Raw genomic sequence first — 15,594 nt, 5'->3', positions numbered from 1 at the left:
GATATTGACAAGCTGTTGATGAAGGGCGATTTTTTCTTTTCTTCCTGCATGTCTCAAGATCTTTACAAGGGTCTGATCTTCTCCCGCCTCTTTGTCTTCATCTTACATCGTGCTTGGTAGACTTCTTTTATTGCGTGAGGGTTATTTTTTAGTGGTAGTGTTGTTATTGGGGGGCTGGCTTTTCTTATTGAGCGGTCAGTTCTTCACAATTTAGGAGTTTGTTGAAATATTTTGCTAGGATTTCCGCGTTGTTTTTATTGTTACGGGACAGATTATGGTATTCATTCTTCATTAGAAGGGTTGGGGGTTCGTATTTTTAGAGTTTTTTTTGAAGATGTTGTGGTAGTCCCTTGACTGCGTTTTGCCGAATTTTTCTTTCACTGATTTAAGTATGCCTTTATGGTGTTGTCTTCTTATTCTCCTTAGGGTTGGTGTGGTTACTGTTCTTTGTTTGCTAGGTTTTGGAAAGATGTTTCTATTGTTGGGATTGATATAACAGTCTTGCATGATATCTCTTTTCCACTGTTTCGTAGCATTCGCTGTTCAACCACTGATACTTTTTATGGGTTTTTAATAGGGCCCATTCTTTTGCGATTTGTTTAAATTTGTTACCTTCTTAATATTTAAAATTAAATACTTTAAATTCCTCTGTCAGTAAACTTTTAAGTAACGGTTTAAAAATTAAAAACGCCTGCATTTGATGCATCTTTGTTTACCTTGTAAAAATAATATGTTTTCGAATTATTTTCATAAATCTGTTCCATAAAGTTTATTTTTTATTTAGAAGGTTCACATATTTAATTTACAGTTTATTATTTCTAAGTACTCATATGTACTTTAATGAACAACACTAATCTTTTTTTTTGTGACGTCATAAAAAATACATATCAATATAGTAGAGTCACTTACTACTGATTTATAAAAGTATTCAACTTACAGTCTACTATGTATGAATCTGGATTACATCGAACATTACATCGAACATATCATAGATCTATAGAAGTGTGCGCGTGTGTGCTGATGATAAACACACACACTCAGACATATATAATGTAGTTGTTCAGTATGAATTTCATCATTATTGTTGTTATACTATTATCCTACTTAATAGGATTATATGTACATAGCATAAATACACGTACACGCACACACACACGAGCGCGCGCTTGTCCAATATGAGAACACTTCAATAAATTAGAAATTGTACTTACGTTTTCTTGTTCCTATTCTTAGCATCAGTTGAAATTCTGAAATTAGAAAAGGTTTTTATCAGCATCCAATTGATTTATTTAATACAATGAACTTTTGTGATCAGTTTATTAGAAAATATATAAATAATTATTGAAACTGTGGTGTAAACAATAATTTTATTATATAAAATCAAAATTTATCTGTACATAAAATAATCCTTTAAATGAAAACATCTCTTACAATCTAACCTGACTAAAAATGCAGTGTAAAATACTTTAATTGTAGTTTCACACACACACACACACACACACACACACACACACGCTTATGCAATATGAGAACAGTTTAATAAATTAGAAATTGTACTTACGTTTTCTTGTTGCTATTCTTAGCATCAGTTGGAATTCTGAAATTAGAAAAGGTTTTTATCAGCATCCAATTGATTTATTTAATACAATGAATTTTGTAATCAGTTTATTAGTAAATATTAAAATAATTATTAAAACTGTGGTGTAAATAATAATTTTATTATATAAAATCAAAATTTATCTGTACATAAAATAATCCTTTAAATGCAAACAACTCTTACAATCTAACCTGACTAAAAATGCAGTGTAAAATACTTTAATTTTAGTTTCACACACACACACCACACACACACACACACACACACACACACACACACACACACACACACACACACACACACACACACACAGACACACACACACACACACACACACAGAGAGACACACGCTTATGCAACATGAGAACACTTCAATAAATAAGTAATTGCACTTACATTTCTTGGTTGCTATTCGTAGCATCAGTTGAAATTCTGAAATTAGAAAAGGTTTTTATCAGCATCAAATTGATTTATTTAATATAATGAAAATTTGTGAACAGTTTAATAGTAAATATATAAATAATTATTAAAACTGATGTATAAAGAATAATTTTATTACATACATTCAAAATTTATCTGTACATAAGAAAATCCATTAAATGAAACAACTCTTACAATCTGTTTAATCATAGTTAGGCCTGTCTAAAAATGCTGTATAAATTATTTTTATTTTAATTTCCTTATGTAATACAGAAGCCAATCGGTTTATTCATTGGAGAAATTAGTGAAATAGGATAAACAAGAAATCATTTTTATTTTTAAAAAAAAGGATAAATTTTTTTTTAAATGCGTAATGATTATCATTATAAGAAATCGATTATCATATATCATCATCATATGGCAATTCAACACTTAAACTATGAACTACTAAAGCATTAACCAGAACCTATTTTTGCATTTCCAGTAACTCAGTGAACATAGCCACAAGGATGACAGAATATTTGGAAAAAAATTATAAAAAATTATTCTGGATCGGTTTATCATTTCAAAAGTTTATGTTTTTAAATAATCTTCATTGTCAACCCTTATGGACAATATCATAGTAAATAGTAACACAGATATATCTGCAGATTAAAAAGCACGTCTGAAAATATCGATTTTAATATGCCTTTTTCACATGCAATACTGTAAACTAGAGCTCCAATATTCACTTTTTTGAAGGATATTAAAAATCTGACTGATCAGTTACTGTAGTGTATTTTATGTTAACGTTTACAGTGAATGGTCTCAGTGCAATTACTGGCGAGGTTATGGCACATTTTCGTGTTATATTTTTCTTTAAATATATATGAAACATCAACAACCTATGATTAGCTATGATAATAAAATAATTACGTGTTCAAAATCATAAATGCTTTCTATATTTATTGTTTAGAAGGCAAGATGTAATCCCAGTGAACAGAAAATGTATAAGAATTTTACCTGTCCAGACTGCTATTTAATACCAACATTCCAGAAGAAATAACAAATAAATCAAATCGTGATCATCGTTATCATTGTTAAAATTCCATCATTTTTGTATGTAAAATCCTGTCAAATGTCTTCCAGTAATCAATAGAGCAAGTATACAAACCAAATCCAACACCAGTAAAGTGCTGAATTAACACCTGAATGAAAACAGCATCTACCTCATTATAATTTTTAAATTTGTCCATCCTCCTCCTTTTTCTTACCTACTTCTTTAGTTTTCCATTCAAGAGACCAAAGAACACATAACAATTAAATGTAGTGCCTCCATTATGAAAAGTCTTTATTTCTGAGAAAGCATTCCAGAATATTTCTCTCCAGGACTTCATCAGGACATTATCTGATGTGTTACAAGGAGATTCCAGGCATTAAGCATTTACGGCGACAATATAGAAAATGTATTAATTACAACCAATAATACAGTAAGCTCATTCAGTACGCCTCCATGCATATTTCTTATACCGAGCTCAATGCCCAATAATATCACCACATTTACCCCCTCCATTCTATTAAATTAACCTATATATCCTTCAAATAATCTCAGTGCAAGAAAATGATTGTCGTAAAATCTGTCCAATAAGTCATCACATATAATCTCATATTCTGTCATTAATCTGTATACTGTTGTCATTATTTATGTTAAACGAAATGGAATTCAATTGAATCAAAAAAAAAAAAAAAATGATGCAATGAGGAATCAAGTTATGGGACAAATTTCTTATCTCAAAGCTACTCTGATATGTTAGCCAAATCTAAATATTTACTATTGATACGCATGAGAAATATATCTTCCTAAACTACTTGGTTTGACCTCAGGCAGAGAGCACTATCTAGCCACCACAAATTCATAGAAGCAATAAATATTTATTCAAAAAAATTTAAGTTTAAATAAATAAAAATAACATTTTTATCTAATTTTAATATAAAAAGGATAGTAATTCGGCCAAAATTAAAAAAAATTCTATTACGTTTGTTAAGACTCAGGGTTATTTAAATGACTTATTTAATTTTTAAATATTCTTATAAATGTTCACTTTTTGTTGCTCTTGTTTAAATGTTGGAACTTTAATTTTTATTTATTATAGGACTTTTAAATTTAAAGATCTTAGGATTCAGTCGGATTTACTTCGCTCTTTACGCTTCACACGACTCCTTCGCATGCACTTGGCTCCTGACGAATCAGCGGCCCCTTCAACATTATACTTGCAGTTTAAGCAAGTTCTTCACTGCATTAGTTCAGTCTTACGCTTGTTATACGCCAGTTCAGTTCCAGTTCTCTTCCACTCCTTTTAATTGCAGAAATATTACAATTACAATGAAACAATTGGAATTAAGGTTATATTTCAATCACATACAAACAATTAATAATAATAATATATATATATATATATATATATATATATATATATATATGTACATACAAACAATATTTCAATCACAATAAAATATTTATAATAACAAGAAATCATGATTTAAATTATTAAAAGAATCAGCGCCAATTTTTCAACAACGTTAAATGATTTGTTTATTTCACGTTTAATTTTGCAAAAAAATGGTACAGTGATGTATTATGAAAATAAATGCATTGATAAATGTAAGGTCCTAGAGTACCATTTCAGATTTCAAACGATATTTCTAATGATGGAATTGAAAATTTTATGCTTTGTTTAAATAAATCTCAAATGAATAAATTAAATAGAATTCGTTAAATGATGAAAGCCATTTTTATAAATATTTTTATTTTTATATGGGAAAATATGTTTCTCACAACTTCTGTAGTAACATGAAAATACCAAATTCATAGACTCATAGACAAATTGATTCATAGACAAATTTTGCCGCAGTATCAAAACATGATTATCCAGTGGCAACCTCCAAGCACATCTCAATCACACGAAGCAAAAACCAGATCTTTACCTGGTAAAATAATGTGAATGTACTTTGGGATTATTTTTGGCGAGGGATACTCTACCACATTTTCCTTACAGAACAAACAAGAATCATCACTAAGTATTACGCTATTGACTTACAAGATGAACGGAAGCCTGGAAGGTCTTGTTCCAAGAGGATAATGTTAATATTACAGCTCAGCTTTAACTTGGAAGTTCTGTAAGAGGTCAATTAGTATGTGCTACCCACCCAACACTCGGGGTAGAGATAGTTCCATCAATTTATCATCTTTTTGGACGACTTAAGAAATTGTGAAAAGTGAAGAAACTCGATTCTAATAAGACGCTATCGAAATATATATGGGCAATTCGAATTTGTCACTTCTGAGAAAATAAAGAAAGTTTCACTTCCTTAGAATTGGAATGTATGAATCGCAGTAGTGGGAGATCGCACAGAAATTAGTAAGCAAATTACTTAAGTGAATTCCATAAATGAAATTCTTGTTCATATTTCAACCTCTGCGTTCATCATGATGTTAAAAAATATAATAAAATTTACTCACGTTTCAGTAATATCGATTCCTGATACAATCGAATCTTTTTTACTGAAAAAAAGTGTAAATTTATTACATATAATTTCAAAGTCATTTATAAATAATTTTAAATACATAATACAAAAATCGGTAGTTATTTTATGAAATATTAAATTATATTTTCTTTAAATGATGGCGTGATACAAGTTTTGTATCCGCTGCTTTTCTGTACAACGTAAAATATAGATTTTAAAATAGAGAAAATTGTTATAGTAATTTTTTCTCATGTTTTACATTCATATTTTTTTGAAGTTTCAGTTTTATAAGCAACTAAAATATGAAAAATTCTTACATTTCGTTTATTTTTTAACCTTATATTCACAGTAACAAGTATAGGTGCATTTTTTCCATTTCAAAATTAATTAATCAATGAAAGTAAAATATCAAAAAGGAAAACCATTTGGTATTGTCAATATATATATATATATATATGTACCTGTAAAGCAACTTGTCCTGACTGACTGATCCATCAACGCCAACCAAAAACTACTGAAGATAAATTGATGAAATTTTGCGTGCATCTTCCTGTTACGGTGTAAGTGCACACTAAAAGGGATTTTATGAAATTCCGAGTTAAAGGGTTAAAATGGAATAAAAATTAAATTTACTGTTTTTTTTTTTTGTTTTTTTTATAATTTTTTGGTTACAAGTGAGGATATCAACTTAGTTTCCAGTGTGTGTAATTTTCTTGTAAATAACTAAAAACTAATTTCTAGGTTTTTCGAAATTCGACTATGCAAGCGGTGACAAAATGTAAAAAAATTTGAACAATCATTTCAAATATTGTCTATTTTGGATTACGATATACGGATATTAACTACATTGGGGCTGGAATCTACGAATAAATATCTCCTGTTTAAGAAAAAAAGAAAATATCTTTTCTGTTTAGCCTCTGGCATTACCTTTAGGTATTACTTTAGAAGATGATATGTATGAATGTAAATGAAGTGTAGGATTATACAGTTTCAGGTCGACAGTTCCGGAAATGTATGGTTAATTGAAACCCAACCACCAACGAAAAACACCGGTATCCACGATCTTGTACTCAAATCTGTATAAAAGTAACTGCCTTTTCAGATAAATATATAAAAACCATTTTCGGTTGTTTTTGAATATCGATTTTTAAAGTGGTGCGACGATATACGCGCAGGGTCTCAAGATTACTGTATGTGTGACGCGACTGGCTACACCTGCATCCTGTTACTTGACTAAAAACAAAATTAAAGTAATTAAAAAAAAGAGAAACGAAGTACGGTCACCTCCAAGTAGTTTTTGTTTGGTAACGTTAAGACCCGAGAAAAATACACTTTTACACGTACGAACTACGGGTAACTAATTATAACTAATATTTTTTAGATGGAGGCCGAATGTTTTGAAGCACACATTCTTAAGATTACTCAATGTTTCGGGTATAGAACATTTGCTGAAAAATTTACAATATACTGAAATTTTTCGAGCGAAGCGAACCATAACCGGCAAAATATCCCCTGACTGCGAGGGGAAGTGCAAATAAATATACCGCACGGGCGAAGCTGCGATGGAAACGCTAGTATATATATATATCATTCATATATATATATATATATATATATATATATATATATATATATATATATATATATATATAAGTATAAATGAGAAAGAAGTTAAGCAAATTTAAAGAAAACATTTTTTAAACTTCTAAAAGCTATTGTTTATATATTAGAAAAAAAATTAAAGAGTTTTCAATACTTATAGAATCTTACGAAGCTGAAGATAAAATATTTAAGCGGAAAGTTAATTATTAGGGACCGACGTTTACGAAGTAGAAAAACGATTAATCGAACTACAGCAGAACAGTAGGACTGAACGATTTGAGAATTTACGAAGAGAAATCAAGACCTCCCCCATCATTGACACTTCCTATTTTGTTCATTATTGATGAAAAATGGTGAAGATATAAAATAGCGGATAGTGAAGATTCAGACAAAAACTTAAAAAAAAAAAAATATTTACGAACTTCGCATATTAAACGAAATTTACCTGACGGACCGGTGTACATTAATGCAATCCTCTCGCAGTACTTCCGAAACTTTCTCAACGAAGTCAGACTGTTTGTTAAAAGGAACAGTTGTGAAAATTCCAAATTGGAAAAAGTTTTCAATAGGAAGGAGAACGGTCCATGAAGTTGGTGGATATCAAAGTAAGGGATTTGGAATCACTCGGAAATGTACCGACAAATCTGGCTACAAGATGTTTGTCTGCTGTCAGTTAATGTGATTTTGAACTTTAATGATGTTTAGTGTGTTATTCTATAAAATTTTATGATGTCTGGATTTAATTATCTGGGTAATACAGTGGATGATTACGTTCGCATAACAGACAGTTATTTTGATTAATAGTTGATAATTTACACATAAATATTCTTACCAATAATAAGAACTTAAATAAATTTATTTAACAATTATATAATTATAAACATATTTTAAAAATATATTTTTAACAGTAACTAACGTAACTCTTGATATGCATTTTTATTTTAGTTTAGACGGCTTACAAAGTCATAAACAAATACTACAAAATTAATAAATATATAGGGTAGTGTATCTTTGTCAAAAATAATCTAAATTTTATATCGTTTCATGTGAATTGTTATTGGAATGTAACGAATTAAGCATAATAATAAAATCTGATAATTGTGATTGGTTACAACCGATTATGAATTACATATCACCTTTCGAAAGTGACGGAAACTCATTTCTCAATGGTTTAAATAATTACATCAGCGACTTAACGAGTTATACGAGCTTAATACTGGTTGGCGATATTAAGTCATTAAGTTAATGACCCTTTAATTTATGAATATATAAAAGTTATTAGCAAAATTGTGCAATCATACATTAGAATTATACGAATCTTAATGAAAAATGTTATACTAGTTTATAGAAAAATATTAGTAAACATTTAGGAAAATAATTTAATTCGAAAATTTTTAAAACTGCTATAACCGATCGCTTTTCTAATCAATTTCCCCATGGTTTATGGCAGCAGTCAAAATACAGAATATAATGTTAAAAGACTTAACGGTAAAAAAAAAATAAATAATAATATAAGACTATTACAACAATTTTTGATTCAAGAAAATTGTGAAAATTTGCGTAGTCGTAAAGATGAATCGGTGGATGATTTATTGGATATTTTTGTATTCTTATTATCAAATTACATTCAACTTTGGAGACGGCCGTTTAGGCTATCCAACAAAAACGACTGTTAGAATCTTGAATTACATAAGGTTTCATAAACTAAAATATGGTCAGGAACAGAATATTTAGTAAAATAAAAAGGGACATTTCAGTAATATTTTTAAAAACGAATATAAACATTAAAAGAATATTAATCTATAAAAGAAAAGGAAATTTGAAACTAATAAATGTGGTAATAAGGACTTCACTACGTACTACATCATAACATAAACTTTTTTTTTTTTTTTTCTCTCAGCTCCCCTGGGCCGGACCGACTTGTTGGTATTACGCCGCCCAGGGGAGTGTCTTTAAACTCAAATAGGCCTCCCCACCTACCGGCTATATACCGGCATGGCAGGTCGGCCTACCGATTAGCTCTTTTTGAGAGTTCTTTATTAATATTGCCCTTTTGGACACCACGCCAGACCCAGTTCGCCGCGACGTGGCGCCGGGTCCCTTCAGTATTCAGTGTGCTGTTGCGTGACTGTTACCCGTGGAGTCCTTGGTGGCTCATCTGTGCCAACACACCGCAGCATGCTGAACCTCACCAGCAAGGCTGCCCACCCAGTCCTATTCTAGCCAACACCTTGTCTTCTCTCATCGGAGTATTTCTGTAGAACAACTTGTCTAACAAAACTAGCAAAATTATTCCAGTTTGACTCGCTTCTTAGCATGTAGTCTATTGTTGTCTCTGGAGTTATACCTGTGAGTGCTTTACTATGTCTAAGTGTGTCCCACCTATTGCACTCAAAAAAGGTGTGCTCAGCATCATCTATCTCGTTGCAGTAGTTGCAAATTGGCTCTTCTCTCTCGCCTATTTTGTGCAGGTAGTTATTGAAGGAACCATGTCCTGTAAAAAACTGCGATAGGTGATGATCAACCTCACCAAATCTTCTCGACAACCATGGCTTGATGTTGGGGATGAGGGTTCTCGTCCATCGACCCACAGCTTCCTGCGACCATCTTTCTTGCCAGATATTATAAACGGCATCCCTGACCTCTTGTTCTGGCTTGCCTTGTGCCCTCTCCACCCTCTTTTTTGCGATTAAGTCAATAGGAGGTGTACCCGATAACACGCACAGGGCGGCATAGGACACTGTCCTGTATGCGGACACAACACCTAGGAGCACACACCTGTGCGTCCTCGCCAGTCTCTCTTTGTTGCGCCTGATGGCGATAGAGCGCCACCAGGCCGGAACGGCATACATAAGCGAAGACACGACGGTGGTCGCCAGTAAACGGCGCTTTGAGGCCCGAGGGGCATTCTGCGATGACATAATGATGTTTAGATCCTTTCTGCCTTGTTGCATACATTGACTATGTGCTCGGTGTATCTACCGTTTTTCTGGAGGATAACTCCTAAGTACTTGATGTTATTCGCTTCTTCTATAGCATGACCGTTGATGGAAATATTGAACGGTTCTAGCACTCTTCTACCCGTAAAGGCAATACACCGGTATTTTTCCGTAGACAGTTGCAGACCCCTGGACCTCAACCACTCCTGTATTGTATCGATGGCCACATACACCCTCTCAAGCACCTCCAAGACCGTCCTTCCCTCTTCGAGGACTGCAAGGTCATCTGCATAAGCCAGGACCTGGACGCCGACAGGAAACTCCTTCTGAAGGAGTTCATCTATAATCACCAGCCACAACAACGGCCCCAGAACAGAGCCCTGCGGAACTCCACCGTGCATTTGAAAATGTACTATTTCTTCCTGTGCTTCTACCAGACATCCTCTGTTGGACAAGTAACATTCAATTTGCCTACGCAGGTACGGGCTGAGGCCCCTAGCCGCAATTGCGTCATTAATGTGACCCAACCAATAGCCCCGAACGCGTTTTTTATGTCTAGTGACAGCATCAGTGGAATTCTCCTGGTTCGCTAAGTGCCTCTCTTCACCTCGTCGGCCCATCCCGAAATTCGGCAGATAGCCTGCACGGTGGATCGCCCCCGCATAAACCCGTACTGGTTAGGACTGATTCCGGCTCCCTCTTCTAGTTCTTTGATGATGCGGCAAGCCAGCATCTTTTCTACTAGCTTCCCCATCATGTTAAGGAGGCTCAGGGGTCTATAGGTTATATCTTCCTCCGAAGAGGTGCCTTTAGGTAGGAATACCACTCTGGCCTCTTTCCAGCAGTCGGGGAAGTCTCCGTTCTCCATGCCGTGGCTGGCAATCTCGAGCATCTCCCAGGGAGCCTTCTGAACCATCCCTTTGATCACTGCCGCGGGAATCTTGTCCGGGCCAGGGCTCTTTTTAGTTGCCAAACTCCTCGCCGCAAGTTGTAGCTCTTCCATGGTGAATCTTCTATTGTCGCAAGGTGTGGATCTCACGATATCAGGCACTGTATGCGGGAACAACCTGGCTACCTCCCTTGCAACACTGGTCTTATTGAGGATAGGCATACGTCTCCCGAACTTTTTGGTCACAAAACGATATGCCTGGCTCCAGGGATTGCTGTCAAGCTCTTCGCAGAGCCTGATCCAGCAATCCTTTTTACGTCTCTTAATAGCCTTATTGAGCGTTCTTCTTGCCTCGAGGTGTGTATTGGCTATTTCCTGGTACCCTTCTCTGTTATTTCTAAGAATACGTTGTTTCCTTCTCCTAAGGGACTGGAGCTCTTGTCTCATTGCTTCAATTTCAGCAGTCCACCAATATACGGAGCGCCTCCTTGTATTGTTAGCTGCCATTCTGTCCATTTCCTGCTTTATTATATTAGATAAAGCCTCAGGTGATTGTTGATGTCTATCAGACGGTCTACTTGCAGTCCTGTTGACGACTTGCTCTATTTGTACTGATGAGAATCTCGGTGGGGGGAAGTGCACATCACGCCTGAAATCTACGTCTTTCAGATCCAAGATAGAGGCGCGGTGATCGCTCGCTATATCTTCTGAGAGAACCATCCACTGGTACTAATTCCTCCTCCACCTACAGTCCAGGATGGTGAGGTCAAGCATCGACCGATGACCTCTCGCTACGTACGTGGGCGTATCGTCATTAATGCAGATGCAGGCGGCAGTTTCCAGGAGATCAGCAAGGATCTGTCCCCTCCTGTTGGTGTGTCGACTGCCAGCCGCTACCATTATGCTGTTAAAATCACCCAACATTACGATCCTCTTGGTTGAATTGGTAATCACACCTTGTAAAGTGTCGATGATGTTAGTAAAGTCCGCGATCGCAATGTTGGGCGAAATGTACACACCCACGAATAGAGTTGTTTCGGTCTCAACAGACACCATGTCACTACCTCTAAACTTGAAATTCCATTGTATACTATGACTTACGTCCATAATGGCAACATCTCCCGACATATCAACAGTCCATCCAAGTTTGGCAGCTTCATATTTATTGGGTTCGGTGACCACAAGGAGGTCTACGTTCTTGTCTGCAACAACACGACTAATTAAGTCGTGAGCGAGAATACTCCTATTGGCATTCGCTAACATAGTCCTAATCATGCATTTTTTTCTTACATTGCCATGCTCCAGTCCTGTGTTCACCGCTCTTACAATCGAGGCATTGCTTAGGTTCAAGACAATCCGCTATCTTGTGACCTCTGCTACCGCAGTTGAAGCACAAATCGAGCCTATCTGGGCCCTTACATTCGTGCCTTCTATGGCCCGTGCCCCAACAACGGTAGCACCTGTCTTCATCTTCCCGGATGTACGCCCGGCAACTAATCCATCCGATTCTTATTCTTTCCTCGACCAGTTTGCATGCCGCTCTGTAAGAGGTCATGACCGTAATATTTTGTGTCTCGCCAAAACCTTTCCTCATGGATGTTATCTTGACTTCCTCGCTAGAACCCACGCGATTTATAATGGCGGCCATAACCTCTTGCTCTGTTGTGTCATGCTCGACATCTCGGATGTGCACAACAGTTCTCCTTCCAGCTCTGCTTTTTATATCAACGTGAAGGTGGCAGCCTTGTCCCTCAGGATAAATGTAAATTGTTCCGCTTTCTCTGCACCCTGTATCCTAACGTGGAGCTCCTCGTTACGGCCCTTTCGCAATGAGATGACGTTATTTGCCTCCTCGCTGGTGACAGCATCCTTCATGGACCGGAGGAGCTCCGCGTACGTTTTTCCTTCTGCCTTAACAATCACTGTTCGGCTTTGCTCCGCCGGTGAAGTAGCCTTCTTTATCGGGATTTGATTATTACCGATGTGCCTGGTCCCACCATCCCCTTGGAGAGTTAACACATATACAGGTGTTTCCCTTGCTCTGAAGATATAGGATACGATCTTCTTGGCAAAATTTCCCATACTGCCCGAAGGCAGTATGTACGCTGAATTTGGTGACTGTATAGCTATCTTTTTGAACGCCTTCAATAAACAAGAAAGGGTTTCCTTTACCGGGGCTCCCGAGTCGTAATGTATCTTAAATTTCTTCTTCTTTTCTTCAACGGTTTGGTCTCCTATTAGAGTTATTTCGTCTTTTATGATGTCACCAGCTGCGAGTTTGTTACCCATATCCTGCTCACCTACTCTCCTTAAATCTCTAAGAGTACAGTGTCTTTGACTTCAGGTGGAAGGTCAGTAACCAACTTTAACTTGCCCCTAAGTGAGTTAGGCCACCTTTTAGGGAGGAGCTCAATGAGTTCTTCATCACTCAAATCGCCGGTCAAAATATACTCCATGTAATCGTCACCCGCAATAGGGTCCGTTTGGGTAGCTTGGGAAGTTTTTGTGTCTGGGGAGGACAGCTCGGAAAGCGCATTCAGTCCCTCGTATACTCGCCTTAGATCCTGTTCATGGGTCGCAATGTACTTATTCAAACCTGGGCCTAAATGCTGTTTCAACGATATCAGTATCAGACCCAATTGGTATGCTAGACTGCTCACTGTATCGGGTGCCTCTTCTTCCTCCTCGGAAGATCCTTGACGGAGCCTCTTCTTCCCTTTTAGATCGGTTTTCTTGACCGTCGCCGATTTTGTCATGCTGCTGCTACTTTGGGCAGATGTCCCATCCATAGGTAGTGCCACGTCTTCGCATGATATAGTACTGTACTCAGGGGGCTGTCCCAAGTTCTACGAATACCCACTCGGGGGAGGGGCCCCAAAAAAAAATTGTGGGTGTTTGGGGGGGTTGAGGGGGTAAGAAAAATGTATGTGACCGAAAACGGGGTCAAAAAATTTGGGGTGAGGTCGTGGGGGTAGGGGGTTAGGGAAGGTTTTGGGACGAATTTATGTCCAGGTAGGAAGGAAATCGAGTGGGTAGTTCTCGAGATATTAGTAGAAATGTAATTCCCTATTAAAACAGCTCTGAGGACTTAGAAAAAATCTCTACTAGTACGACGGTAATACGAGAGAATAAATACAAGTCCTTGTTTACTACAATAAACACGCCTGTATGAGCCTGTGTATTAACTTAGAAAAATTTCGCTAAGAAATATTATAATATTATACTATTATAACCACAATAGTATATAATGAAACACTCTAAAAAAGTATCTTCTACTCACTCTTCTGAATTGTATGTAAACTCAGTTTATACTTCTTCACTATTGATAACTTAAATCACTTCAACACCTTATAAAAAGTAAATTATAGCTATTTTAATTCACTAAAAATTCACTGAATAGTTTGAAAACTAAAAAACACTAATAAAAAAGTAATTCCGTGTCCAAAACTCTTGAAATTTTCAGATCTAGTCCATTAACCATAACACTTTAACATCCAATTAATAAATCAATGAAAATACCGAAAAAACCTATCAAAAAAGCGACAAAAAGCGGAGCAATAATAAGACGTCCTCACAGTATGAGTATCCAAACTCGACTCATCATAACATAAACTGCATCAAGTTATTGCCACGGTGATCGACGAGATCGATTCGTGACAGTGAGAGAAATCGAAAATGTAACCGGAATGAAAAAATAAACTACATTTAACATCATTTTAAAGGAACATTTGAAAAAAAGGACGCAGGGCAATGAGTTCCATACCAACTGAAGAAGCATCAAAAAGCGACGAAATTATTTTCTCTTTATGAAAGAGAAGACGAGCAATTTTTGAATCGAATAACGACTACTGAAGAAACATGGAAGTGATTTTGAACTTGAACTGAAGTCACAAAGCAGTGTTTGTAAGAGTCAATATTCTTCGAAACTAAAGCCATCGCATCCAGTCAAATTTGAAGCAAATGACGATTTTTTTCTTACAATAAGCAGGGTATTATTGGAACAGAGAGAGTCAAATGGTATTAATATGACAGCTACTTACTACAGAAACCTTATTCAGAAGATTTTACTACCGAAAGTTTGAAAACTACGTTCAAAATATATCGAGTGGTGTGTCACCATTGCATGAACATGCGTTGCCACACATGGCGGGTTATGTCGTTCATATTTTCGTTGACTTGGTTTGAGAACCCTTCGCCATTCACCATAAAGTAATTATTTACGCCCTCCGGATTTCGATCTCTTTCGTAAGGTGAAAGAACGCTCCTGGGGAACGTTTTAGAGTTTGAAAAGTTATCGGCTTCCGCGATCCAGGAAATTCGACACTTCAACTAACCTCAGCTCCTGAGAGAAACACAAATGATGTTAAACCGTTGGCTAGCATGCATTTACACCTGAAAGGATTATATCGAAGAGCTGAAAATTTGATTTTCATTTAAAATGCTCCTAAGGTCTATGTTAGGTTGTTTTTACAATCTTCTTTTATACTCAAATATTTTGTAAAGTTTGGAGTAATATATATCAACTTGCTCAAAAAATAATCTACAACAAACTATAAGAAAACAAATGTTGTTTGAAGAATATATTTTCTCTCAGACAAAATGATTTGAACTCGTATAAACCGTTTAAATTTTACGGATTAAAA

At 35.7% G+C, this 15,594-nt stretch overlaps 1 protein-coding gene across 3 annotated transcripts in view; it reads right to left on the bottom strand.

Moving 5' to 3' along the window:
- The window catches only part of LOC142333173 (uncharacterized), an 83,426-nt gene that overhangs the window by 36,337 nt on the left and 31,495 nt on the right, over positions 1-15,594 (bottom strand). For all 3 annotated transcript variants that reach the window (XM_075380119.1, XM_075380120.1, XM_075380117.1), the window contains 4 exons: positions 5,517-5,558; positions 1,994-2,029; positions 1,562-1,597; positions 1,212-1,247 (listed from right to left, as the gene is read on the bottom strand). In XM_075380119.1, coding sequence (XP_075236234.1) covers positions 1,212-1,247; positions 1,562-1,597; positions 1,994-2,029; positions 5,517-5,558 — 150 coding nt within the window. The remainder of the gene's footprint in view (positions 1-1,211; positions 1,248-1,561; positions 1,598-1,993; positions 2,030-5,516; positions 5,559-15,594) is intronic.

The sequence above is a fragment of the Lycorma delicatula genome, chromosome 12 (assembly GCF_047948215.1).
Source record: "Lycorma delicatula isolate Av1 chromosome 12, ASM4794821v1, whole genome shotgun sequence".
NCBI classification, from domain to species: Eukaryota; Metazoa; Arthropoda; class Insecta; order Hemiptera; family Fulgoridae; genus Lycorma; species Lycorma delicatula.
This window is presented reverse-complemented; position numbering and strand designations above follow the sequence as displayed.